This window comes from Strix uralensis, chromosome 21 (genome assembly GCF_047716275.1).
Source record: "Strix uralensis isolate ZFMK-TIS-50842 chromosome 21, bStrUra1, whole genome shotgun sequence".
NCBI lineage: Eukaryota > Metazoa > Chordata > Aves > Strigiformes > Strigidae > Strix > Strix uralensis.
Window position 1 is genome coordinate 6,187,492 of NC_133992.1, and position 26,463 is coordinate 6,213,954.

The 26,463-nt window shown below is 46.6% G+C and overlaps 1 protein-coding gene across 3 annotated transcripts in view; it reads left to right on the forward strand.

Annotated features, from left to right (window-relative positions):
- EEIG1 (estrogen-induced osteoclastogenesis regulator 1) overlaps positions 1–26,463 on the forward strand; it is a 38,370-nt gene continuing 11,907 nt past the window's right edge. The window contains exons 1-6 of one of the 3 annotated variants that reach the window (XM_074890847.1): positions 1–215; positions 1,521–2,157; positions 21,506–21,626; positions 21,939–21,968; positions 25,578–25,694; positions 26,187–26,233. In XM_074890847.1, coding sequence (XP_074746948.1) covers positions 2,012–2,157; positions 21,506–21,626; positions 21,939–21,968; positions 25,578–25,694; positions 26,187–26,233 — 461 coding nt within the window. In that variant the 5' untranslated portion in view covers positions 1–215; positions 1,521–2,011. Of the gene's footprint in view, positions 216–1,520; positions 2,158–19,861; positions 19,970–21,505; positions 21,627–21,938; positions 21,969–25,577; positions 25,695–26,186; positions 26,234–26,463 lie in introns of those variants that run through there. The other 2 variants (XM_074890848.1, XM_074890849.1) reach the window with 2 other exon arrangements.

A 26,463-nucleotide genomic window follows, 5' to 3' on the forward strand; every position in this document is an offset into this window, starting at 1 on the left:
GGGGTTACGTAGTGTCGGGTCGGTATTCCCGAAGCGCCGTGGTGGGGTTGCTCTGCCTTGTGGCTGCCTGCGGCGTTGGCGTAGCGGCCGCAGTTGGCGTAGCGCTAGCAGAGGCGGCTGTGGCGGGGAGCAGCGGTGGCTGTGGCGGCCGTGCGAGGAGAGGGCAGGAGGTGCGAGCAGGGCCGGGCAGGGACCGGGCCGAGACCGGGTCGCAGGTCGGTGCAGAGGGCCGGGAAGCGGGCTGAGACCTCCCGTAGGTCAACTCGTGATTGAGGGGCCGGGAGGGGGGCTGAGACCTGGCTGCAGCTCGGTGCACGGCCTGGGAGAGGGGCTGAGACTTGGCTGCAGCTCGGAGCGCGGTTCGTGGGGCCAGAGCCGGGCTGTGGCCCGGCCACGGTCCAGTGCGTGACCCTTGGGGCTGGGAGAGGGGCTGAGACCTGGCTGCAGTCCACTCCGTGGTTCACAGGGCCGGGAGGCAGGCTGAGACCTGGCCACTGCTCAGTGCATGGCTTAGAGAGCTGAGACCTGACCACAGCTCAGTGCATGGCCCAGGGCTGCGACCTCGCTGCAGCCTGGTGTGTGGTCCACGGGGCCCAGAGGTGGGCTGAGACCTGTCTGCATCTTGGTGCACAGTCCGGGGGGCCAGAAGGCAGGCTGAGACCTAGCGACAGCTCAGCGCAGGGGCAGAGGGGGCTGGTGGTGCGGAGCAGTCACCAATCTGCCCCCTCGCTCTGCTCCTGGCCACCGCAGGAGAGCTGTGCCTCTGCAGAGGTGCCCGGGCCCAGGCACAGCGGACAGAGCCGCCTGGATTTGCCCGCGTTGGTTTGCAGTCATTAATTCTGAGTATTGGTGAGGATTGTTTACTGCCCGGTGTTCATAACCTCGTCCCTTTTAGATGCTAATCAGCTCTTGCCTCCCTGGCTTAGTTGTTGCTTAAACGTATAATGAAATTACTGACTTCAGCCCCAAAACTGAATTGTGTGGGGCACGGCTCGGTGTGGGCCTGGTGCTGGGGGAAGGCAGAATACTCGGTGGGCCTCGCTATTGGACAGCCAGATGACCTGATTCGGTTGTTACGCTGTGTAATCTGGAGCAGACTGCTTTTTTTCTCTCCTCAGTGCTGCTTTCTCCATTTATAAGATACAGGTGCTAACACTTAGGGCTGGTCGGAAATACAGAAAAGAAACAGATTTTTGCATTTCTTGAGGCAGCTTTTGCTTACTCTTGTTAGACTACATGTTAGACTGATCTTGCTCTGTAAACTGCTTCTGAAGATGATGGCTGAAAATAGAGCAGATTTTTATTAGCTGCTTTGCAAAACAAATTACAAGGGGGATGACAACAGTGAAGGTTGCTCTAGGCAAAAAGGGGAAAGAGGATGTTGGGGCCAGGCTAATTGGGGCCATACCTCTTAAGACTGGTATGAGTCTGGGCTGAATATTACCCATCCAAACAGGTTTTAGAGGAGGAGGAGGAGCCCAAGACTGGCTGGGACTAATTTACTCATTTCCCTCCCAAAGGCTGACCCGAAGACCTGTATCAAGGAGTTGCACAAGAGGAGGAGATAGAAACTGGAAGCTCTCTGAATGTGCTGCCTGCAGACTTGAGGCTTCTTCAGAGACTCAAGATGACTTCCCACAAGAGATGCTTTCTGGAGGGGTTGTGCTGAAGGCGAAGCACTGCAGCCTCTAACTGGGACAGCTCCTGCTGGTCTGGAGCTGAGAACAACTTCTCTCCTTCCCTTTTCCCTTGGAGATGTTGCAGAGATTTGATCTGACATCTTCCTCCTCACCTGAAGTCTGCCGTGGCAATGATCCCACAGCCAGATCCGACCACCAAAGAGAAGAGAATTGTGCGTTTGAAGCTGGGCCGTCGTTGTAACTGAACTGGAATTTACTCCCTGCTTGCGCTTCTGGAACGAGTGCCGTTCCTCTGCTTGTCTGTGTGTGTTTTGAGCCGCTCCTCCCTGGTCTTGTTTGGAAGTCCTGGGCTTTCCACGCTGAATTTGCCCATGGCTTTCTTGATGAAGAAGAAGAAATTCAAGTTTCAGACAAGTTTCACTCTAGAAGAGCTGACTGCAGTCCCCTTTGTGAATGGGGTTCTATTCTGCAAAATCAGGCTGCTAGATGGAGGAGACTTTGCTAGCTTATCTACCAGGTAAGAAGCTGCTTGCGGACTTACTTCCTGGCTGTGCTTTTTTCCCTGGTTATTCTTCACTTGAGCAGTTTAGCATATGGCTACCACTTGCCTACCCCTTGATGGGATTTTAATAGTTCTGTTGTTGGGCCCCACATGCCACATCATTCTCTGGAGCGGAGGAAGAACATAGCTGGAGAGCTCTGAACCTGGGTGGTGGTGGCTGATCAGAGCTGGGTTGCGTTTTTCAGAGATGTGGGGAAGGAGCAGGAGATCACTCCCTTGCAAGGGGCTGGGGTTTGTGGATTAAATCCTCTTTTTTTTTTTTTTCCCCCCCCGCCTCTCCTTGCCCAAGTTCTCACACACTATTTCAGACCCTATGCTATATTGCTTTCATGCCTGAATTGAAACTCAACCCTGTAGAAAACTGTATATAAGCAAATCAACCCTTCCCAACTTTGCTCTCCCCTTTTGCTTCTGAATTACTGTTCTTGGTAAGAGTGGAAGTAGCTTGCTTTGCATTGCAAATTGCTGTGCAAGGGAAAACTGCTGCCTGGAGTCAAAGTTGTCAGTGTTAAAGACACAGTTTACCTCCTTGAACTGATGCCATTGTGTGTCCAAGTTTATAGCTGCAGTATTTTCTTTTTATGTGATCTGTCATATTGGGATCATTCTGCTGCACATCTTACAAGGTTGTTCTGCCATCGTGTATGGGCATTTCTCTGACTCCTTCAGGCGGGTCTGTCCCTACTCCTGCTACTAATTGCTACTAAAAACTTGCTTTGCTTTGTTTCCAACTATGCACATAGATTATCACCAGCAGTATGCAAACGTGAATTCCATAACAGCCCGGACTTGCTTTCTTTCTGCCTCAAGATGTGAAGGAAGCCTTCAGTGGCTTTCAAAACTTGTTTTTTTGCTTTCCTGAGTGACTGCTCAGTTTTAAAGGTACAGGATTAGTTTGTGCTAGCTGTTAACTGCTTTATCCCAGAGCTAAAGCCTGGTTTGGTCTGGTTTTCCTCTTTGTGGTGCTGTGCACTGAGCTTTCTCATTTCAGGAGAGATTTTATTGGGCAAGTGTAAAACATTTCTGTCTTGCAAATAGAAGTGGTGGGGCATTGCTCAAAGCTTGGCTTTTCTTCCAGAGGCATGGTACAACTTCATCTGAAGCCCATAGAAGGCGTGGCACACCTCCAAAAATGGACTTTGAATTAATTTCTCTTTTGAAGAAAATCTATCAAAAGAGCTTTTCCTTACAGTGTTCTCCCCTGAGGCTAGATCCTTGGGTTTGGTGGAAGCAGCTTATCTAAGGAATTCAAACAGTATGTGAACTTGGAAAGAAATTAACCCCTCTGCTTCCTGGAGTCATAATGAGTTGAACTGGAGGGCGTCTCAGGAAAAGCCTGTGCTGAGAAATGTCGTTCTCCCTCTCCTTGTCATCCCTGAAAGCAGCTTCTAGGAGCCGTCGCTGGGGTTTGCTGATGCTGCCAGCCGTTTGGGTTGCATTGGGTTATTTTCTGAGCTGGCTGGGGTTCAGCAGTTCGCTCAGCACGGTGCGCTGCAGATGTGTTCCAGCAGCGAAATCATCTGTAATTTAAACCAAACGCATACGTTACTCTCAACCGGCTTGATTGCTTATAAATGAGCAAAGGGGAAGTAGGCTGTTGGGTTTGCCGCCTTTCCCCTAACCTGTCTGTGCTCTAACTGAAAGCACATGGAAACCTGTTCCTGCTTGAAAAGTTATGGGTCTTGGTGGTATTGAGTCATTTGACCTTTTCCAAATATTTTCCCCTGTTGCAGTTAGAGAAACTTCAGGAGGGATGAATTTCCAGGAACATTAAGGGAGAAGAGTTACCATGTGGAGAAGCTCCCAGATCATGCCTTGGCTCTGCTTTGCACTCCTCTAGTCATTTCCATGACCTTTTTGACACTCTTTGGATCTGGGGAAGGATTAAAGGGAAGGAGATGCTGTGTCCATGTGTTAGAAGTGTGTTCATTATTTAGGATCTGTGATTGTTTCTCCGAAATCAACCACTTCCAAAAACGATCACGTTTGAGGTTGTAATGTCTGTCAGGTCATCTTATGGGAGCTGCTTATGTAAAAAAGTCTGGTGTTTGCTCTGCAATCGATTTGGGCTGCTTCTGCGGTCTGTGGCAACAGGAGGTACACAGCTATGATCAAGCAGACCAGTGGCTCTTTCTGCCAGTGAGTTTTCAGGGAACTGATCTGAACAAGGTGTCTCATGTCGTTCAGAGTCTGTAAACAGGGAGGAGAAGTAGGTATAGGAACTCATCATAGGACATGCTAAATCAGTTTCCTTTTTTCTCGATTAAGTGACCTATGATGTGGAAAGAAGAGTGTTGTCTGAGAATATAACAATCTCCAGAGAAGGATTTCTCAGGTTATTTATAATAGACTTACTTGGCAGCTTTTGCAGGTCTGTGGCTAGTGGTAGGGATATGATATATTCAATGAGTTGCTAGGTGGCACTGGGTTAATTTGACCTGTGAGCAGAGCAGAAGTGGGAGGCTGGACTGCCAGCTCTGGTCAGCCTGTCCTGGTCCCAAGTCCACTTCAGCCTGGGTGGCACGTACCTGCTGCAGCCTGGTGCTGTGGGGCTGGTGGGGCACACCCCAGGCCCGGACCCCCCTCCAGGGCTGTGAGCTGCCGGTACCTCCTCTGCCCAGGCTGGGACAAAGCAGCCGGGCTGGAGGGGAACCTGTCTGAAATGCATTAAGACTTAACACTCTTAGGAATTCAAGGCACTCTGGAAAAAGTCCAGGTCCTGTCAGCACATTCAGCTTTGGGGATCTGCCTCTCTTGGGTTTTCTGGTTCGTTTTTTTCCTTTTTTTCTTGCAGGCAGGTACCGTTTTTCCACGCTTGCTGTGCTCAGGCCTTGCATTAAACCATGGGTATTTTAGTGACTGAAGTTGCAGCTGTAAATACCGTTTTGCTTGTCCTTTCCTTTTTAAAGTCTCCTGACGCGCTGGCAGGGCTTCTGAAAATAAGACTCGCCCGTTTCAGTTTACAATGCTCTGCGTGAAAAGCCTCTATTGTCTGTGGGTTTATCGCCGTGCTATTGGATTACAGAAGCTGGTCTTCTGAACATGCATCTGAACCAGGTGTAGGCCAGGCAGGTGCTGTATTTCCCCCCAGAGAAGTACCGATATATTCCTTGAATAGTATTAATCCAGATACTTAAATAGCACAACCACCAGTGAATTCAGTTGCCTCCCAAGTATCTTTAAAAATAGCAGGCACAGAGCAGTAGGGATGTATTCATGGCAACCAGTTTTGTGAAGCAGATGGGCTGCTGCGTTTTGTACCAGTTTGAAGCTTTTTTGGGGGGGTGTGCATCTTTGTTCCTAGAGAGATGATACGATAAGCTCATCAGGAGGTTTTGGATCTGTGGATCGGCGCAGGCAGGAGCCTGGATGTCCAAAGGAGTGCCTAAAGCTACATGTACATCTTTGGGTATCATAGAAGAGGAAGACTTGATTAAATTTCCCCCCCTCTCTGCTTACAGTGTCAGTTAATGTTGAGTGACAGCCAGATGCTCTTTACCTCGGTGCTGATTGATTTCTGGCTGCGTGTTGGCAGCAAGAGTTGCTGGTGCATGATGTGAAGGAAGTGGAAAGCCAGGTGTTATCCACAGACTCCTGACACTTCATCCTACGTTGTTCTGTTAGTGTGCCAACAGTTTCACTCTGGTATTTCTGGATTTGAAGGAGAGGATTGTACTCTGAAAGCCCCTGGCTGACTCTACAGGAAAGACTGCATGAGTGGAGCAACCCTGAGGGCATTTCCCACCTTCCTCATTGTCTTCTGAAGGCACCTCAGACTCTATTTCCTTTGGGACTATGCTTTTCCAAGCACATGCAGCATTTCAGCTTGGTTTTCTGATCCTTGCCCTCCTGCGCCAGTTTGAACCAAAGAACACAGTTTGTCTCCTGCAGCCCAGCAGCTGTTTGCATGCAGGCTTGATCTGGGAAGAGCTGACCCTGTTAGGGTGGTCTGGCCTCAAAGTATTTTGGTGCTGTAAGCCTGAACCGAGAATGTTCTTAGCCTTGCAATTTTTAATTGAGTAAGAGTGAAAGGCCACTTCCTGCACTGCATGCTTTTTTTTTCTCTGTGTGTGCGTAAAGCTGCATCCAAAAAGCCAAAGGAAGTGCTGATATTTGGGGAGGCACCTCATACCGATAGCTCCCGGTGGACTGAGGTCGGCTTTTGTGTAAGCGTGGCTTTGTCATCCTTACGTAGGTACAGACCTGAAGCTACTTGCTTTCCTCAGCTGGTGGGATGCAAAACATCACTATGTCTTAGTGGTATATACCACTTTTTCATTTCTGTAGGCCATAAATAAAAGGGGAGAAGCATTGCCCTGCTAACACACAGCTGGTGATTCAGAAACCTTTGTGAAGGGAGGTGCAAGTCCTACTGCCTCTGAAATGCAGCCGTGTCTCAGTGATGAGAGTTGGAAATCAACTAATTCACTGTCTTCACATAAATAGTCACTGTGCCTGCTGTTATACAGGATCCTTCGGGTAACCAAGTTCACCATGTTTGGCTCGTTCATACTGGAAAATTGTTAACTGTTTGGTTAATCAGAGACTAAAGGACTGATTCAGCCCAGCTGAGATCTAAATCTTCACCACCGTCTGCATCAAAACAAAGGTTAGGTAACCAAATAGTTTCTCCTAGAGTCAGAAAACTAGCTGTAGTGAAAGGAGAGCATCGCTGGCTGAGTTCTGCCTCTTGATTTGAGTGGGATTGCCAGGCTGTAGTAGAGGAAGGAACTTGGTTGTGGCTCTAAACTGTTCTGCCGCTTCCATATTTTAGGACGACATGTGCTTGGCTCTGTCCTCGGCTAGAGCACGTGGTGGTGATAACATATATTAAAAGTGCTTTTGTTGCAAACATGTCTGAAAATGTAGACCTTCCCTATGTATAAATATATTCCTAATACACAGATCAAGAGAGAGACTTTTAATGCTCCAGAGCAGCTTCACATGCTAACATCCTTCTTTCCTGGCTGCAGCCTCAGGAGTGGGCTGTGGGGGTGTCAATGGAGGAGGCGTTTGAATATGGCCTCGAGAAATGATTTGCAATAAAACATAACCTAGTTCAAGATAATACTAAGGCACAGTAACTGCACTGCCTACATTCTGAAACAAATACAGAAAAACTAGACAGCAAAGATGAGGAAAAGGGGTTTCATTCCAGCAGCGTAGCTAAATGTAGGTGAAAGGCGTGAAAGCAGAAGCAGTGGATGAGGTTTAACCTCTGGCGATTGAGGGTGTTGGAAAAAGTGCAGAAGTGATACAGCACCGCAAGGTCCCTGGCACAAACGATCTTAGGCTGCACTTTGAGTTTGCAGAGCATTTCTATCACCTTGTCTGGGCTCTGGCTGCTACACCTGCGGGGTCCGACTGCAGAGGCTTTGGGGTCGGTTGATTTGCTTTGTGCTGGACTTGCCTCTTCCTGTCACCAGTCACCACCTTGGAGCCTGTCACAAGACAGGCAGAATTATGTGAAAACTTTCCTGCCACGGGGGCTGTATCCTCCTGAGTAAGGAACAGTCTCTGTTAATGCTGTGACTCCTGTTCTGCCTGCTGTTGCTCAGGCAGGGGCTGCTTTGTTGACCAGAAGCTGTAATCTAAAGCCCTGTAACTGATAGGCTGTGTGTTCAGCATCAGTAAATATGTTCGGATACAGCTGGCTTTCAAACTTCCCCCTCATCGCCAATACTGAACTGGCGTTTCTTTGACAGCTGACTCTTAGCAACAGCCTTATCTGTGTGATTTAAGCAGCCCTTGGCTCAAAAAACTGCTCACTGGAAATTAATGTTCTACTCTGAGACTGGGGCCCTGTGGCCCACTTGATTTGCAGGGTGGCAATACCATCAGGTCTGGCCAAGGACGAGGGAAGGTAGGAGGTATTTCTGAAACACAGGGGAAAACCTAAATGGCTTTCAGACTGCTTATTCTTTGTGCTCTTGAGCTGCCATCGGTGTTGACTCTACCTTTGTAGCTGTATTTCTGAGGAATTCAGGCATGCCTTTGGGAGCCTCTGGTCTCACTGCCAGTGGTTGGTATTTTAATAGGCCATAAGTTGCCAATGGCAAGTTGTTCTGGTACCAGTTTCTCGATAAATGAGGTAGGTACAGATTTATTTCTTATTATTATTTTATTGCAGGAAGCTACAACTGGTAGAGTTTCAGGAAAGAACCCAGCGTCTCCCTCAGATCAGAAACCTCCCTCACTTCAGGGCAAGTCTGTATGCTCGCGAGCCTGCCGGAGCAGGATGGGGAGCTCTTGCAGCATCCACCTGCGCTCGGCTCTGTACGGTCTCATCCGTGCAAGGACAGACGGATGTCACTCTGCACATGGCCTCCCTTTTTCAAACAGGATGTGTTCTGCATCCTCTGTGGGCTGCTGGCTCTGCACTGGGCTTACAGCCTGCTCTGAAATGGGTTGGGAATTATTTTGTAGCTGTGGATTATTCTGTAGTAAAACAGGAGCCTTTAGGAGTGCCCTGGATCAACATTTGGATCTGCTTGTTTCTTCTGTCATGGCCTGTGACCTCGTATCAGTGATCAGTGCTGTAAAGGTGATTATTTCAGGTGTTATTTCAGGTGGCTGGATGTGTCACCCCACCCCAGTACCAGCTTGCTTACCCTGCGGGATGAGAGGCTGCTTTTTTTTCTTGCAGTTTATTCATATTATGCCTTTGTGCACATGCTGGGAGACACGATGCACATCACTATCGTCACTCTGGACTCGGCATCACGATCTCTCTGGTACCATACAGTGAAACTCAGCATCTCATTTTAGTGCTTGGATTTGAAAGGCACTTCCCACTAGACAAACAGTTGTGCCTGTGTTCACTGGATGAACAGCCCTCTTGTTTGGTGTATTTTTAATCTGATGAGCAAGAAAGGGAATTGTTCTGCAGGATTCAAAATTGCTGATCTTCATGGATGTCATTTTCACGTGCTTCTCGTGGGTCTCCCGTGTAGCTCAATTGATAAGGCTGAGATGAGGAAATGGATGGGGTTATGGGGTTGAGGAAGAAAACAAAGAGGAAGCACATGGAGATGAGGGGATTGGGAGGAGGCAAGTGTGGAAGAGACAGGATGTTCTAGATAAGCAATAGCATATACAGTCTGTATAACGGATGCTTTCCCTGTGGATAGAAAGTAGCTGAGCTGGCAAGATGGCAGGATTATGCCCTTCCTTTGGCTGAATTTATCATACTTCATTGGTGAGATGAGACCTTGAAGGAGGTTCTGTGTTGTAGTAGTAGATGGGACTGAAGCTAAAAATACTTTTACTGCTGTATGCTACATTCTAAATAAGAAATGAACCCTGTCTGTTCAGCCTGAAAGCACCAAGGGTGGAAGGGAAAGCACATGGGAGGAAGGAAGAGAGTACATGGATTTACTGTCCTGGAAGGGCTAGAAAGCTGCAGCACTAATTAGCAGTGCAGCTTTAGAGACCTACAGAGACCATCACCTCTGCGTGTGGTTGGTAACGAGCCTGAAATGTGCTCTCTGAAATAAACTAAAGCTAGAAAACTTTCTTTTGGGATTGCAGTTTCCTAGAACTGCATGTTTGCTTCAATGAGGCAAGTCCCTTCTCTTGCCATTCAGTGTACCAAATATAGAAAACAAAATTTAAGGTTTGTTTAGTGCCTTTCAGAAATTACCAAACATTATGCTCCAGTCTGGCTTTGCAATGGAAAAGCAGATCAAAGAACCTGTAATGGGAAACCTCGTCAAAGGGATGTGGCTCAGGGTTTCAGTTTGGGGGAGTCGCATACTTCCATTTTGCTTCCAGAATAAAACTTTGTATGAAATGACTGCAGCAGGATGTTTCACTAATGGATATTGGGTTAATGATCAACTCCCTCAGCCAGCTGCCACAGGAGACTGGTCAGCACATGCCTACCTGTGCTCCTGCCTGCTGCTGGAGTTTCCATTTCTCCTGCAATGCAAGTTGTGAGTGTGAGGAGTACAAAATGGGGAGGCCAGAGTGAACCCTACCAAAGGTTTCTGATTGCCTTGTTCTCTGTCCAGTCAGTTCTGTTTCCAGTCCTTATGGGATAATATTGCTCATCAAAATAAAAATGCAAATGGTCAGGAGAGGGGGGAAAGAAAGGCTTGTCTGGAAAAACTCCGGCTTAGAATTATTTTTCCCTGGCCATGCATCAGATTCTTTCAGTCTTTATCCATGGTTGAAACAGCAAATGTGATGTTGGGTGGGGTGTCATGGTTTTCAGTGGATTTTTGTTCATGTGTGTATAGGTTGGGGAGAGAGTGGCCAGCTTGGCTGTGTTTTCATCGTGCTTTCTCTGTTTCTCTTGATAGTTCCTGTTCTTCCCATCATCACCTAGGCTGTGCCTGCGTGTCGCAGAATATGAGGGAGGAATCTAGGATATTTATAATTCAGCAATTTTTCCAAATCTTTTAATGTTCCATTGCCCTGGAACGGAGCAAGAGCATTCACACTTTGACGAAGACCTACTGTACCAGGTCAGCCCCAGCTAGTGCAGTGTCCTGTTTCCAGACTAAGCAATAAGGGCTGTTCAGAGGTAGTCTGCTTGCCTCTGTTATAGATTATTTATGCAGTAACCCCTCTGTAGGAAAGCTCTTCTCCTGGCTTCTGTCAGTGGCCTGTTACGGTTTATCTCATACTTCAGTAGCACCAGGCAATTGCATCTGCATAAATGTTGAATTCCTTTCAAGTGCAGTGCTGCTCATCTTATGCCTTCAGTAGCCTGCAGTGCTCCTTGCCGCAAGGGAAACTGTGTTGTGGAGGAGTGTATTTCCTATAACTGTTTCTTACATTTGCTGCCTTTCTGCTTTGTTGAATATTCTTTTTTCTGCTGTACAGGGAGTAGCTGATCATACTCTGGCCACTGTTCTCTTCAAGGTCCGTTTCTGACGTAGGTTTATAGCAATGGCTTTTTCTGCTTTCCATGCAAGTATGTCTGTTCGTTCAAAACAAATCTGCGTGTTGTGTATGCATCAGTTCTGGAGGGAAGACATCTCCAGGGTCATTTGCTCTCAGTAGGGGACAATCAAGGGAATGTGTCTAAATACAGCTGGTAGTGACAGCCACAGAGGAGGTAAAAACTCTCTGATCCTCAGAAACCCTCTCCTGGCAGCGGAGCAGTGGGAGCCTCTGCTAACATCTCCCAGGGGCTTAACCAGCACTGGCTGCTGTCGCAAAATGCAGAGCTCTCCCGTATTCTGCTTTTAACCAAGATGTAATTTATGAAATTACCTTTTGCTGATTAGGACAAGTTACATCATGAGATACTGGTCTTAGAGAATTGCATTTATCTGGAGCTGTGGCTCCAGAGGAGCCAAAGCAGCTCTAACTGCTCTGTCTCAGACCCCTTTCTCTCCTCTCCTCTCTTGCTGACTCTGGCGCTCTGGTATAACCCTGGCCCTGACATGCTCCGGAGTCGGGGCAGAAGGGAAGGGAGAGTTGGGACCGGCAGGGTCTGGAAATCCCAGCCCATCACCACCAGTATGGTGACGAGTCAGGGGGCTGCAGGCTTTACTCAGCAGCCTCTTCTAATTTGCAAACCTTTTCTGCTGAGTAGCCTTTTTGCTGATAAACCGTAACAGTGATAGATATTGACAGAGGGGATGGAGGTTCAGGGACAATGTGTTTGTACCTTGTCCTTAAAACCAGTGACCTGGTTTGTACAGCTGAATGGTGCCTTTATACAGGAACCATCATAAAGCACCTGTATTCATCGTGGAATGAAAAAGCTGCTATTAGCATATAAAGGGCTTTCTCCTGGACTATTGTATTGGTTTTGACTAAATACATACCGTATAGAAGTGACTCATAGGGGAACATGTCTGAGCATGGTAGGGTGTTACCTCTTGGGTAACTAAAACTACCTTTAGCACTGGGGTTGACTTCAGGCAGCTTATTTACTGAAGGGCTCTTCAGCGTACTCGAGCCAAATTGCAATGATGTTACATCACATGGTATTAATGAAATTATTCCAGAAATGAACTTGGCTTCATGTGCAGGTTAATTTGCACTATAAAGACTTCTCTGGTACAGCTATATTGGCAAACGCTCCAGGTTGAAACAGGGTTGATATTGGCAAAAAAATGGCACTTAACTATTCTGGCATCTGTATGTCTTCATGTGCCATAAATCTGCCTTAGAGGCAAAAAGATTTGTCTCTGTGTACATCACTTGTGTTAGGGAAGTTACTCCTAGTTGTGTTGATTCTCTTCAGGGTTTTCATTTTCCGGATTTACTATCCTAGCAAAGCCCTGGAGTGTTGAATTGACCCATGTCTTGATTTTTCTCATCTTGGGGGGCATGTGTGGATTTTTTTTTGTTTTGAAAGGTAGCTTTCTTTTTTCTTTATAAGAGCATTTTGTTTACAAACACAGCTTTCTTGCATCATGGAGTTGTAGCTGTGTCTTGTACCCTGTGTGGTAGGGGTATTATCAGAGTTCTCCTTGCTGGAGTTTACATTGCTGTCTTTCTTCTCTAGGAGTTTAAATTTAGTCAGCAAAAGGCAAATCTGGAATCTCTCAGAATGACAGCTAACACTTACAGGATGAAGAAAGTTTATAAATATATCAGCAACAGATAATCAGTGAATCTTCATTTTACATCTGTGATCTGCCAGAAGTGAAAAGGCTTTCTAAGCAACAGTGTGATACAGAAATGTGTATTGACTCTGAAATATGGTGGGTTAATCTACCTTAATCTTGTAAGCATCTGTACAGAACAAACCTTAGATTTTTCTGAAGCATTTGGGACCTTCTGAAGCTTTAGCTCCTCTATCTGTTAGAGCTCCAGGGGAAATCTGAATTGTGACTTGTCCGAAGGGCAAAAGGGCCCTGAGAGAGTCAGGATTTTATTTTCCTCTCAACTTTTGTGGTTTTTACTGTGCAGTTGACTTACTAATGAGCCTGAACACCCCCTCCCTCTGTGCCTTCCATCCCCCAGTAACATGGGGGGCTCTCAGTTTGTTTGCTCATCCCCTGTAACTCCAGCTGACTTGGCTGGAGGCGTAGGTAAGAGTTCAGGAGCCCTTCTTAGTTAAGTTACGCCCATGCCTGTTTTATGCATAGAGCACATTTGATTGTTCAGTGGTCATCGTTGTGGAAAATCAGATCTGAAAGGTATTTATGCCCAGAGTTAGGCAAGTTCTTCAGAGTGTGCTGGGTGTGAACTGCAAGGTAGCCCAGTCTTCTGCAGCACAGAGCAACCATGGGAGCAAGAGGCTGGAGAATGCAGCACCATTGTACAGCAACCTGAGTGTAGTAGCTGGTGGCTAACCTGGGCAGACTTAAGTGAAATCTGCACTCCAGACCTGTTTTTGTTTGTTCTGTAACTGAAATACTTGTGAATTTGCTTGTAAGAGCACTGGTGGTGGGCTTGGCAGCCTGGCACATGGTTTGTTCTTGGCTAATCGCGCTCCAACGTAGTCTATCAGAACAATAGAGGTAGGAGTTGGTGTGGTGACTCAGTGCATGATCAGAGTTCAAAAAAAGCAAATGCGTCTTTCAGTGTTCAATACGCACATTATTGCAGACTTGTGTTTTAGTAACTGAGTCATCTATCCAGTTAGTCCTTTCTTTACACTTAAGAGTTTGGTGGTTCTTTGCTTGTGATGTTTTTGCTCCTGGCACACATCCCTGGCCTCTGACCAAAAAGAGCTTGTGCTCTGTAGATGTGGCAAGAAGTCCTTGGATATGAGCTACTTCGGGTTGGTCTGTCTTCAGTACAGTGTGTAACAGTAGATGTATTGCACAGCATTTACTGTTACAGTCCCTTCTTGTCCTTGTTTTCTGATGTCTGGTTTTCTTCTCTGCTTCGAGATGACAGAATGTAAATTATAAATCCCTCAAAGCAGACTGGCTCTGCTGAGCATGTCCTGTCTGTAAAGTGCCATGTACATGTCCCTTGTTGCTTTGCAGCTGAGCCTCTTAGAATTATTTCCCCTTGCCTTCTCCCTGCTCCACCCTTACTTACCCTTCCAAAACTCATCTGACTTGTTCTATAGCTTAAGTTTTTAAAGGGTCATTATTCTGCGACTTTCTTTCTCCATTTAGCACAATTTTTATTTTGTTATGCAACTTCTGCTGTAGCACTCGGTCACTTTTTTGCTATTTTTAAATAAATTTCCATTGTTTCACATAGTATTTTTAACATAGTTCATGTTAGGAGGAGCTTAAAGGTTTTAAGATTTAGCTATAAGGAATGGTTGGAAATATTTTTTTTTTCTAAAATAAGCCCCAATGCTAAGTTTTAGAAACCTTGGATGTAGTGGAGAATGTGGCTACCCAGGGCAGTGATCTGGAGTGCATGAGATGGACTGCACTGGAAGACTCTTGTCTGTGGGACAGTCTGCATGAGGTGCAGGATTTCATGTCTGTCGCTTAGACAAGACACATGTCTGGATGCACAGGACCGGAGTCCAGACATAACTGAATTACTGCCTTTCAAAGAAGCTGTTAACACACAACTAGGAATGCTGATGCTGGAGGGTTTTCTACTGGTGATTGATTGCCACCCCCATTCTCCAGTAGGTATTATCACTCCCTGGCTTGTACTGGTGGACCTTTATCAAGATTGATCACTGCCTTGGAGGGCACTGTAATACGCAGTTCAAAAGCTGTGCTTCTACGGAAATAGGCTTCTTCTGGAAATAAGGTTAAAAACCATAAAAAGTCAATCACTTGCCTGCTAGATACCAGCTTATTCCTAAGGAGGACTTCTAAATCATTCTTTGTATCCTGTTTTTATTTCATGCTTGCCTTGTTGGGTTTGCTCCAGTTCTTTCCTCGCCTGCCTTTCACATACTTGGTGCTGTCGTCGTCCCCTGTCCCCCAGTGAAACGGTCTTGACTGTTCCTTACCTTGGTTTCTCAGCTGCAGCTGAAGTTTCTTCCATTAGCTTTTTTCTTTCCTCTACAGTTGCTGTTAATTCTTTTTCCTGTATTTGTCCCTTTTCCAGTCAAATAGGCATTATGCAGGCTGTGCTGTTAGCTGCGTAAGTGGAATCTAGTCTCCTGAGCTGACTTTTCCCTACTCTTCCTTCCCCGTTCACTCTTTCCCCACCTCTCCAAGTGCCAGCGATCAGCAGGAGTGGATGTATGTCCATGTCCTGGTGTGAGGCAGAACTGAGCAAGTATGGTGAAGCTCTCTACAAGTGTTGGAGCTCGCCTGTTCCCCCCAAAAAATGCTGGGTTGCATGAACACTTCATTCTAAAAGCATTGGTTTTCAAATTTGGCATTTAGAGAGCCCACACGTATCTTCCCCTCTGGTGTGAATGAAGAACTAAATCACTAGGTGTAAGCTGATGCCAAGAGGGAGGGGTGGGTAGGTGTCCTTCTCCACCATGGGCCATTGGAATGGGTTTGCTGGGAATTCAGAAGTTAATTTTGCGAGTAGTCGGTAGATGTGATGACCTTACTGCTGAACTCTTGTTTAAAACACTTTCAGTGAAACATCCAAGTAAGACTTGTTTGAAATGACAAAGGCTTGCTTAGTTCTCTTAGTGACACAGTCTGCATCATCTGTCTCCGAGCCATTTTTCCATCATAACTGCTAATGTCTACTACACAACAACCAACACTTGTCAGCTGGAGAATACAGGGTTGTTTGCAGTGGGGGAGATGTCCAGCTCTTTGGGTTGGCAGTTGTTCTGGTCAGTGATGTAAGCCCAGTTAAAACAGAGTAACTTTATTGTTGAGAGCTACTTGCAGCCCTTTCTGTTCCTTCTGCTCAGGGAAGGCAAAACCCCGCCGTGTAAATAACTTGCTGTAAAGCACTTGCATGCATCCAGGTTAAACTGACTTGGATTTCCATGCAAGTTCATGTATCCAGGTGTGTGTTTATTATCCTGTATGGTGTTCCCCAAGGAATATGGTGTGTCACCTTTCGTTCTTGGGACACATTTCCACTGAGTTTCCCAGCATCTGTTGCTGCATCGTGTTTGCTTCTGCTTTCTACCTGCATTTGGCCTGCATGAGCTTGACAAGATAAAAAGGATGGCAGCCCTAAGCTTTTACTAATGCGATACATTCCCATGCTGTTGTTTGCCAGTGGTGCATCTTGTTCACTGTTAGTTTCTCTCCTTTTCCTTGCCAGGCATCTGGATGGCAAAGCCTCGGAGCTGCAGTTTTCTTTAATAATACGTGTGCTGCAGTGAAGTGCCCTGTCCTAAGCCCATTATTTGGGGATACCTACAGGTTCTGGGTCATATATCTAAACCAGCTAATGGCTACATGAAGGCTCACTTTCTATTTTATATACATATGTTCACCCACCTTTGTATTTTCTATGCTTTATAGGCAGTGATTAGGCCCTCTGTAGCAGGACCTGCTGTGTCTGTAGGATGGTATAAATTTTGGTGTGCTGTGAGCACAGTGCTTGAGTATTGGTTACTGACCTGGGCATCTTAGAAAGTCAGTTTTGAAACAGGTTTTTCAGGAACTTTTTTGTTGCCTTTACCAAAGGTCTCTCCTACAGCTTTGCACTAGATAACCTAGTTAAAATAGTAACTATCTTCTCTGGAACATAATGAAGGATTGTTCCAGACTTTGCCAAGCTAAGGGAGTGTCAGTGATCCTGCTCTAATTCAGCCTTTGGAAGTGCTGGGGAATAGATGAGGCTGTCTTTAATGGTCAGTCTCTGCAGCTGAAAGCAGAGCTGTGTAAAGAAGTGCTATAGAAGATGCCTTTCAGTTGCAATCTGCTGAAATAACTTGATTTTTTTTTTTTTCTTTTCCTCCCTCTGACTGAGGGGATTGTACCTGCATCGCTGAGGTTGTGTTACCTTCCTCCCCAAAAGACCCACTGTTGCAGTGTGTCGGGGCCCCTTCAAGGGCTGCTTTTCAATCCATTGCACTTAAATGAATCTGAGCCAGGACTTGGCTCCTTGGCCTCTTTAAAATGGTGTTACCTTTCTTGTGCCTTACCAGATTGAGATGCTGCTTCAGTGATGTTGTGCTCCTGCGTGCAGCGGCGAACCAGTGAGGAGGATGGAGAGTACAGTCTGCTGCGAGCAGGCAGGAGGATTAGTTCTGCTTGAAGGGTCTGACACAGATCCACATCTCCGAGAGGGGGGACAGTGAGCATGTGGATTGGGCATCAGAAATAGGGAAGCTTGCCCTCCCCCTTTGTGTAGATGAGGAGGAGGAAATCTGAATAAGAAGCTCTTTGTGTGTGCTTATCTATATACTGTCTCATTTAGCCTGAGGTTTTCCCACATCTGCTACCGTGCATGAAACATCAGACTGAGACACACTGCTGTACTGAAATGTGTGGCGTTAGAAAGCTATTTTTTGTTGTCATTGCCCTCCCAATAAGCCTGTGGCCTTTTTATGATGTTTCGTACTTTTAATTGTCTTACATGTGACTACTGCCATAAAGTAAGAGTGAAACATCTGCTCTTCTAAATGTTTCAGTAAGGCAAAACTGTTTCAGCACGTTGTGTGTTTGAAGCATGATACCCAGTTGGGCATAACTCAGCTTTGAGTCCATAAATAGAAGTTTTAATCTCTGTTCTGGTGTTTCATTAGCTAGGTTTTCATGTGGGAGAGAGGCCCACAGTAGCCCGAGATAGCATTGGTCGTATACATGGCCTTTTTGTAGAAGTGTTTGCTTTAGCTAACTTGCATTCAGAGTGAGCTTTGTGGCTGTCTGTAACAGTGCTACTCTGTCCGTGGCACTAAACTCACAGTTGGTAAACATCTCTTCTCTAAAATCTGTTTGTTGCGTGTTCCTCTGCCTGTCTCCAGAGCTGCAGTAAGGCTCTGCGTGAGATCTGAACCCGAAGAGGCTTAGTGGCTTCACCAAACACGCTGCTGCTTCTGTAAAAGTAGGTAAACTAGTGGGCTGCTGCTGAGCATCGTTTCCCTTACTTGGATTCATACCACGCTATGGTGAAACATCTTCTAATTGCTCTTTTTCTGGTAAATCTTATCTCAAAGGGTAGGATGGTGGCTGGGGGATGCAGTAAACTGTCTCTTCTGGCTGGTCAAGGAGCTGGAGGTAGATGAACAGCTCCAGGGTTGAAAGACCCCCAAGAAGCTCTTTCTGGAACTCCACTTTTCACAAAAGCTGCTGCAGGGTTGCGTCAATTTATTCCGAGGAGGTATATTTAGGTCTGGAAGAGTAATTACACAGCTTTGAATAAATCTCGAGTCAGAAGAGGGCAAAGCTTAGCTTGGCAGGGATTCAACCTTCTGGGAGTCTTTCTACAAAATGGTACAGGCGGCTTTTTTTAAAATAAAACTTCTGAAGACCCATTGAATTGGCACCTCGTACCAGGCATTGGTCTGATCTATTTCTGGCTCTCCAAATACAGAGTAAAACTTAAAATTAGACACTTCTAGTTCTAAGCTGTTAGTTTCTGCTTTGCTTTTAGATGCCCTGTGATTAGGATGGAAGGAAACGCCTCTCTTGGTGCAGCCCTCACCATGCTTCTTGTGTGGTTTTGGTTTCTGTGTGATGGTTCCTAATTGTACATCAGAGAATATTCTAGAGCTAAATACAAAACTGCTCCTCATCTGAGTCCACTTTTTTTCCTATTTTAGTGTTCTCTAATTACCAGCCTAACGATAGCTTGGTGTGAGGTGGATAGACAAAGCCCATTGCTTCCCCACATGCCATCTTCTGGAAATGTGGAACTAATTTTTTAGTTTAGCTTGAAACAATAGTGCTGTTGCTTGTTTAAGGATACAGACCCAGCCCCCACCCTTAAAAGCCACTCTTTAAGGTAAAAAAGAAAGTTGAAAGTCATTGTTGAATGATTGTGAAACTTGTGACTGGAAAGCAGCTCTGAATTTTATCTTGTAACCTCCTTTCCGCCCTGTGCAGACTATTCTGAAGATATAAAAAGCCCAAGCTATGCGTGCACCTGCAGCTCGGGTTCGTGTTCGCAGTGCTGTGGGTAACATAACCCCCCCAAATCCTGTTCCTAATTCCTTGTGCCGTATGGTATCTACAGCAGTTTTGGAAAGCTTAATAAGAAGCAGAATGTCTGTTAGCTGTGAAGGAGCTCTTTATTACTAATCAGTAGTTTTTGCCACGTTTTGAAGTAATTAGCCTTCATTGGACTTAGCAGTATCTAACAGATGCTTAATCATAACTGCATTGTAATATGAGCAAGAACTCATGAGTAAGGAAACTCGCATGCTAGAGCAGTTCTTGCCCATCCTACTGACGAAGCAGCTGCGGGGAGCCAGGCGCGTGCAATGGGCATTCAGGAGCTGGAGCTTGGTCACTTAAATATTCGCTTGTGACAGGAGTTGGAGCTCTGAGGGGCATTTGTGAACGAGGTTTGCAGCAGTGTGCTGTTGTACCTGTCTCATCTGAAGATCATTCACTTGTAGCTGCCTTCCAGGATTCAGCTTGAAGCTCTGCTGTTGTTGGCAGAATTAGCTTTGCCTCGCTCTCTAGAAAATAGCGGTTCCTTTTTAAAGACAGCTAATGCTGCTAAAATATTTGATGTTTTGTGCATCCCATGTACCTTCCTTGCATTTCTGAAGCACATATGTTTACAAGCATTTTTCTGTACTGTTGGATTCTTTTTTTCATCTGTATCTGAGTGTTCCTTCCTTTAGGCCATTTGAGATACCCACTATCAAGTTTAAGACACCTCACATCTGAAATTTAACATGCCTAATTTAGCTGGCTTGGTGAATATTTTATTATATAGGCAAAGCCTTTTTAATCCCTCTGGAAGTGTTTCTTCTCCTGTCTGAAGGAGCTGGAGTGAGTTGAGTGGAGCAATGAGAACCAGATCTCATCTTGAATTAATCCCAGATTCAAAGGTACTTTCGGCACTTAGATGTCTCACTTTTCAATGACTTCAATAGCTAGCTTTAGTTCTGTCTGGAAGGAGTTTAAGTTCACTGCCTTGAAGGAATTGCTGCCTTCTGTTTTCCCACATTTTAAACAGAGATGATCAGCCCTTATGTGCATTACAGAGGATTACAGGTCTCAGTTACTTGTCAGCTTCTCCTTTTCTGTTCTCTGTGTTTGCCTTGGCCAGCACATTCAGGTCCCACAGAGTAGCTCAGAGGACTGCAGGGACCTCCTGGGTCAGGATCCAGTCCCTGGTATCTGTCCTGCTGGGCTCACCTCACGGTTGCAGAAGGGCTGCGATGGCTTTTGCCTCTTCTTTCCCAGGAGGAGAGTTGAGGCAATACCAAGACTGATCGTTCTCCCCTTTGCCACCAACCTCTTTGGCTCACGCTGTGCCCGGGTCAGAGGGTGGGAAGCCTCCCTTTCCCTGCTAAAGCAAACACTTTATTGGGTGCCCTTGCCCCTTTGTCCTGTGCTCAGAGGAGAGATAAGACCAAGATGCAAACTTGCTAGCTCATAGCTGTCAAAAGTGCCTTCCCGTCCCTCTGCCCTGCCCTCATTACTTTGGGAACTTAATTGGCTGAGGGCCAAGCTCTGAGCCATAAACAGATCAGGTCCTGCAGGGGATCAGTGGGGAACCAGAGCCCCGTGGAAGGACCCACACACCTCGTTTCCAGGCTCCTTTGAACTGGCCTCCTTTGAAGGGTGAACTCCAGCTTCCCCTGAGGGCTCTGCAGAAGCCAGAGCTGTCCCTGAAGCGATTCCTGTGCTGGGGAAGGCTGCTTCTCTTCCTGCTGCAGCTCAGGCTATGCTGGAGCCATGCACTTTTCCACTTACCCTGGAGATCAGGAGAGGCTGGTGAGAGACTGTGCAAGGAAAACCACCTCCTCCCTGGCTGGGACTGCTTTACTGTCTGAAACCCCCGCATGGTTTGAAGCACAGTATTTGCTTGGCATGGTCCTGTCTGTGTGCACCCAGGAGCACTTCCACGTGCATTTTTGTCCTCCTTCGAGCTGGCTGTCCTAACTGGCTTAGTGCCAGTATAAGAGGCAGGATGGCTGCCTGGGAAGGACAAGCCGTCCAGGACACACAGCACGTTTGCTGTACAGAGGCCGTCCAGAACAGGCACATCGTAGGAAGATAAGTTTGTTGAACCTTCAGCCCAATTCGAAGGTTGGCTCTGTCCAGGCCGGACAATGAACGAGCTAAACCAGCTAAGCAAGAAATGTCAGAGGGCTTGTGAGAGTTTTAAAGGCAAATTCTGTTGATGAGATGATTAGTCTTCCCTGTAACCTAGGTGGCTTTTTCCTGTATTGGCTGGTGAAAAGCTTAATGCTAACATAACACTTTTGTGTGGTGCAGTTTCAGGTGTTGCAGACCAGGCTGTGTTGTAGAGGATCTTTACAGGCCAGGCTGCCAGTTATTAAAAAAGATGCTTAATATTCAGGATTGGTTTGGCTTTGTACCTTTATTTGAAGACTTTTTTTTTTTTGCATTCTTAGAGAGGAAGTTCAGGAAAACTGTGTCCGCTGGAAAAAGAAGTTCACTTTTGTGTGCAAAATGAGTGCCAACCCAGCCACAGGACTCCTGGACCCCTGCATCTGCCGAGTATCTGTCCGTAAGGTGAGCATCTAGCTTCTACCACCAGTGTACTGGTGTTGGTTACTAGCTGCCTTTTTTTGGCAGCAGGAAGAATTGCATGGGCAGTGGTGGGAAGGAAGGATTGTTTGGACCAGGATGTAACTCAAACGGAGCCTCTCTCTCCAGCAAGGGTGCTTGATGGAGGGTGGGAGCAACCAGGGTGGTGGTAACCCTTGAGAGACAGAGGTCTGTGAAATCCTGAGAGCAAATTCCAGGACTGAGTAATGTCTTTCCCCCTGTTTCCCCAGCACATATAATAGCTGCTTTTCCTGTTTGTTTTGTCTCCTGTTATAGGAGCTGAAGGGCGGAAAAACATACTCAAAGGTAAGAGCACAGAAAAGGCAAATGTGGCAGAGTGATGGTGGTCATGTCTTCTGTTAGTGCTTTACACCCACTAGAAACCAGTGACTGCTCTGTGAAGCAATCTGGAGGGACGGTCATTAGTTCTTAGTTTAAGCCTGAGTTAAGTAATTTCCCGAAAAAATCAACTTGCTGGGACAGGATCCAGGCTGCACTGGATGTGGAATTGAGAAGGGGGTTGGGAAGATGATCTGCATGTCCTCAAACTTTGGGGAAGTTCTGAGTCAGATGGGAACTCTCTGGCTTCTGGCAACATCTCACTAATAAAGAAACACAGGCTCCAGTTCTGTTCTCCAGAGTGCAGCAGCCAGCTGTGGCTGGGGTAGGCACCTCACTGCCTCGCGAGCGCAGGGAAAAACCTACAGCAGAAATCTCTGCCTTCCAAAGCACAAGAGGCGTTGAGGCAGAAAACAAACTGATCAGCAGGGATGTTAGTTTTGGTTTGTTCCCCCCTGCTTTCTTGCCTGTGCTATGGGAGAGACAATGGGCCACCCCCTTCTCTTTGTGCTGGATCAAGAGACAATGTTGGCTTGGAAGTTGAGCTCGCGCAGAGCCTGAAACCATGTTTGTTTGAAAATGAGTCACTGCTGCTGGTTTCTAATAAACAGATGTTCAGGTCACACACAACCTTGTAAGAATTCTTTCTAATCAATATCCTTCCTGAGACCATGGAGACAACTGGCTTTGAAGGGTGAACTGCGCTCGCTCCTATGTACTGTTGTGCTACGTGATAGAGGAGGGCAACAGTCCACACCGTTCCTTTTTTGTTGCTAATTAGGACCTGGTCTCTAGGGCCATCAGTTTCTCTTTCACTAAATTCACACTCTGGGGAGGTTATTCCTCTGTTCTGCAGAGCTGCCTGTCCAGGAAGAGCAGCACAGCTGGAGGAAGAAACATGCCTCTGAGACAAAGTAAATGCATCAGCCTGTCCTCCCTCAGTGTCCATCCTCAAGCTTCCCACAGTATTTGGAAATGCAGAATTAAAGGAAGCCTGAAGGCATGTCTCTATGGTGGAGTTAACCTCGACTCTTATTCAGGCCGTGTTCTAACCTACTTCCCTCTTTTTCAGTCTCCAGTTGTGTTTAGTGACATTTTGAAAGAGACCTAGTTGCTCTAGCCCAGAATTGGAGGCCAAAGCTGAAGTACTTACCATCTCTAGGGCTGGTATCTTGCTTAGTCTTCTGTGAAGAAGACACATTCTCCTAGAATTCAACAAAAAATGACCCGAGCATTTTGGCAGCTCAGAAACAAGGGATGTCACAGCAGACAGGGTGAGTAAGCCTTGCAGTCTTTCCCTGTGGACCAGGCTTGTTCCAGTCAGGTCCTCGTGGCAGAACTGGCTGACTTGGCATTTCTAACATTTCTAGCAGAACTCTGCAGTGTATGTCCATGCAACTCTTCCCGTTCTAAACAACAAGTCCTATACTCATTCAGCTGAAAACCCCTCCAATCATGGCAGCAGATGTAGAGGAAGATGCAACTTGTGAATGCCCTTTTTACCTGATCCCCCTTCAGCAGGGACTGAGGGTGATGGAGCTGTTTGTGCTCGACACAGAGTTTCCACCGACTCGCGCACCTTTTGGTTTGACGTTAATGTCACTTCAGTGTCAGGGGTTAGAGAGCGGAAGCCAACAGGAAGGACTGATAAAGCGGAAACTCTTTCACCAAGCTGGAAGAAACACACCATCAGCTGGCTGGAAAACTGAGGAAACTATTCTGAAAGGTTACATCTGAAAACATCCTTTTGTTAAGGGATCCTTCCTCTATATACTGGGAGTCTGCTTCCTGAGAAGAGCTTCTGACCTCAGCACGCCATATGAGTTCTCCCACACTGTCCTCCAGTGCTGGTCTTCTCAGGGAAGTTAGTGCTGTGGTGGAGGAAGAGGGATTTGGGTCTGGGCCACTCTTGTGCCATGTTGGTTCTGTTGCTGTGGTCATGCTGTGTCTCTGTCCTCCAGTTTTGTCACAGTGATGGATTGCAGCTCCCTCTGTGACTTTCTCCTGTCCTGTTTATCTCTGAGAGATAAAAATTCACTGTTTTTTCCTTATCAGTGAATACTCACCAAGCAGCATAGCCCTTGGCTGGAAGAGACAAAGGACCATCTACAGCAAGGGCTGGAGAAACACTTGCATTAAGGAAATTCTTAAGAAGGAAGAAAAGAGGGAGGAAAGTTAGGTTGTTTTTTTCCTTCCTTTTTTTTCTGAAGAAAGGTTCCTGCTCTATCCCACGCTTTTTTTCTCCTTTGCCATCAGCTCTTGTTCCCCTTTGAGAATGGGATGGAGGAAGCAGCTATGCTAATCTTGCTGCTGTCTTCCCCTGAATCATATATCTTGCGCAGACTGTGGTTTAGACTTTTGATTTGGAACAGTGGGAGCCGGGGTTCGTACAGCAGTGACTGTGGCTTGTGCTGTGACTCCCTATCAGCTTCCACAGTTGACAGAGCATCACGTTTCCTTAGGATGGTGCTACTGTTTGGGGCTCCCTGTTCAGTTGTATCATCCAGCTGTCAACACCAGGGCAGGAGAAATGTACTGCAGCGCACAGAGTAACAGCTAGGTCTGAGCTGCTGCTTCTCCACCTTCTCTCCGTGTTCTTGTGGAAGCTGTATGTCGAAGTGACGCAAACTTTCCATGCTTGGATGGTTTGGCCAAATACGGGGTACAGCATCTCTTCCTGATCAGATTAGATGAGAGACAACTGATTTTTTTTTTTTAGGGCTAAAGCTCTGCATAAAAGAAGCTGTAACTTTTTCTTTGAAATACTGTATTAATACACCAGGAATTAGAGCAGAAAAACAAAAGTACTCTTCGTTGTGTTTGTCTTTACTCTAGAGGCATCGGTACCCCTTTGGATTTGCCTGTGAATTTCAACTTTCTGTCACCTTCCCTATTTGATTCTCCTTTGTTAGAGAAGGTTTGGAGAGCTCACAGCTAAATCTCTCCAAATATTTCTCTTCCCTTCTGCCTGTCAAACATACCACTTGCTAGTTAAATCTTAGCAGTGTTGAGGCAACTTTGCTCCAGGAGTTGCCCAGCAGCTGCATCTGTGGGGGTGAGGCACATGCACTGCTGCATGGCTCTGGACTTGCAGCTTACTGTGCTGAAAGTCTCAGCTTTGTTTTTCAGGATGGTGTCACTTTCCTCTGTAACAATATCCTTTCATCTCCTGGTTCACATGCTCCACTGCATTCTGGGATGGCCCAATACAAAGAGTGCCTTATTATGTTTGTGTATGTGTGATTCTGTTTTTTCCACATCGTTGACCTAGTGCCTTCCATGTCCTTGGTTATGCAACGGCTGCAGGCTGGTTAACACTGTCCTGGCCAGCACCACTACTGTATGTCCTTCCTCCACACAGGGCTGGCTTCCTGAAGGCCTCCGAGTGTCCACCTGGCTTGGGATTAGGACTGTGACCCTGCCCATCCTCAAGAGTAGGGGGTCTTCACAGCCACGATCATTTCTGCCCTTGCTCACAGATATGCTCTCTTCCTTTGGTCTGTGTCACACCACGTATCCCTTTATTGAGTAACTTTTTTTCTCTCCCCTTCCCCTCCATTGTTTTCTTGGCCACAGCTGGGCTTTGCTGATCTAAATCTGGCAGAATTTGCAGGCTCTGGATCCACTGTCCGTTGCTGCTTGCTGGAAGGATATGATACCAAGAACACCCGACAGGACAACTCCATCCTAAAGGTACAGCAGCTAGTATTGCCACAGTGGAAATCCTGCTGTTGAATTCGGAAAGATCACAGCCAGGGTGCAGTTCCAGGCCTGAGAGAAGGTCCTGTTATGTACAGAGTCGAGATTTACTTCTGTGCTGCTAATCTGACTTGGAAAGCTTCCCATCATCAGAGTTGCCCTTTGATATCTTGGCATTCATTTAGCCAAGCGATGACCCTTGATAGCATTCTTTGTCATCAAAGAAACCGTGAACAGGAGGAGGGGAAAAAAGTTCTAAGTGCACGGTCAGGGTGGCCGGGCTGGTGTCCTGCTGAACCACTGCAACTTGGAGTTACTGATGCCAGTGATTTGGGGCAGGGAGGGAAATGCCTTGCTAAATCCCCGAAGCTGATTTCCTTTGGAAAAGAACTAGGTCTTGCTAATCTTTACACCTAGCTCTTGGCCTCCTGGAAGTGAAGAGCTCACTGCAGCATGGCTAATGATGTGCCTTGTCCCCCTCTCCAGGTCACGATTGGAATGTCCCTGCTCTCGGGGGACCCCTGCTTCAAAACGTGAGTTTCTGGGTGCTCACCCCATTCTGGGCAAACCAAGACACCTGGTTTATCTGCAGTTCTCTGCTGGAGACTAAAATTGTTGGGGAGGGGTAAAAGATGCCCCTGATATTGAGAAGTACAGGGGAAAGCTTGAAACTGGTGGTCTGGACTGTTGAATCAGCCAGGATAAGCATAGTCAGCCTGTGCTGTTAATGGGTTTGTTCTCTGCTCTGGTTTTCCCAGCTTGG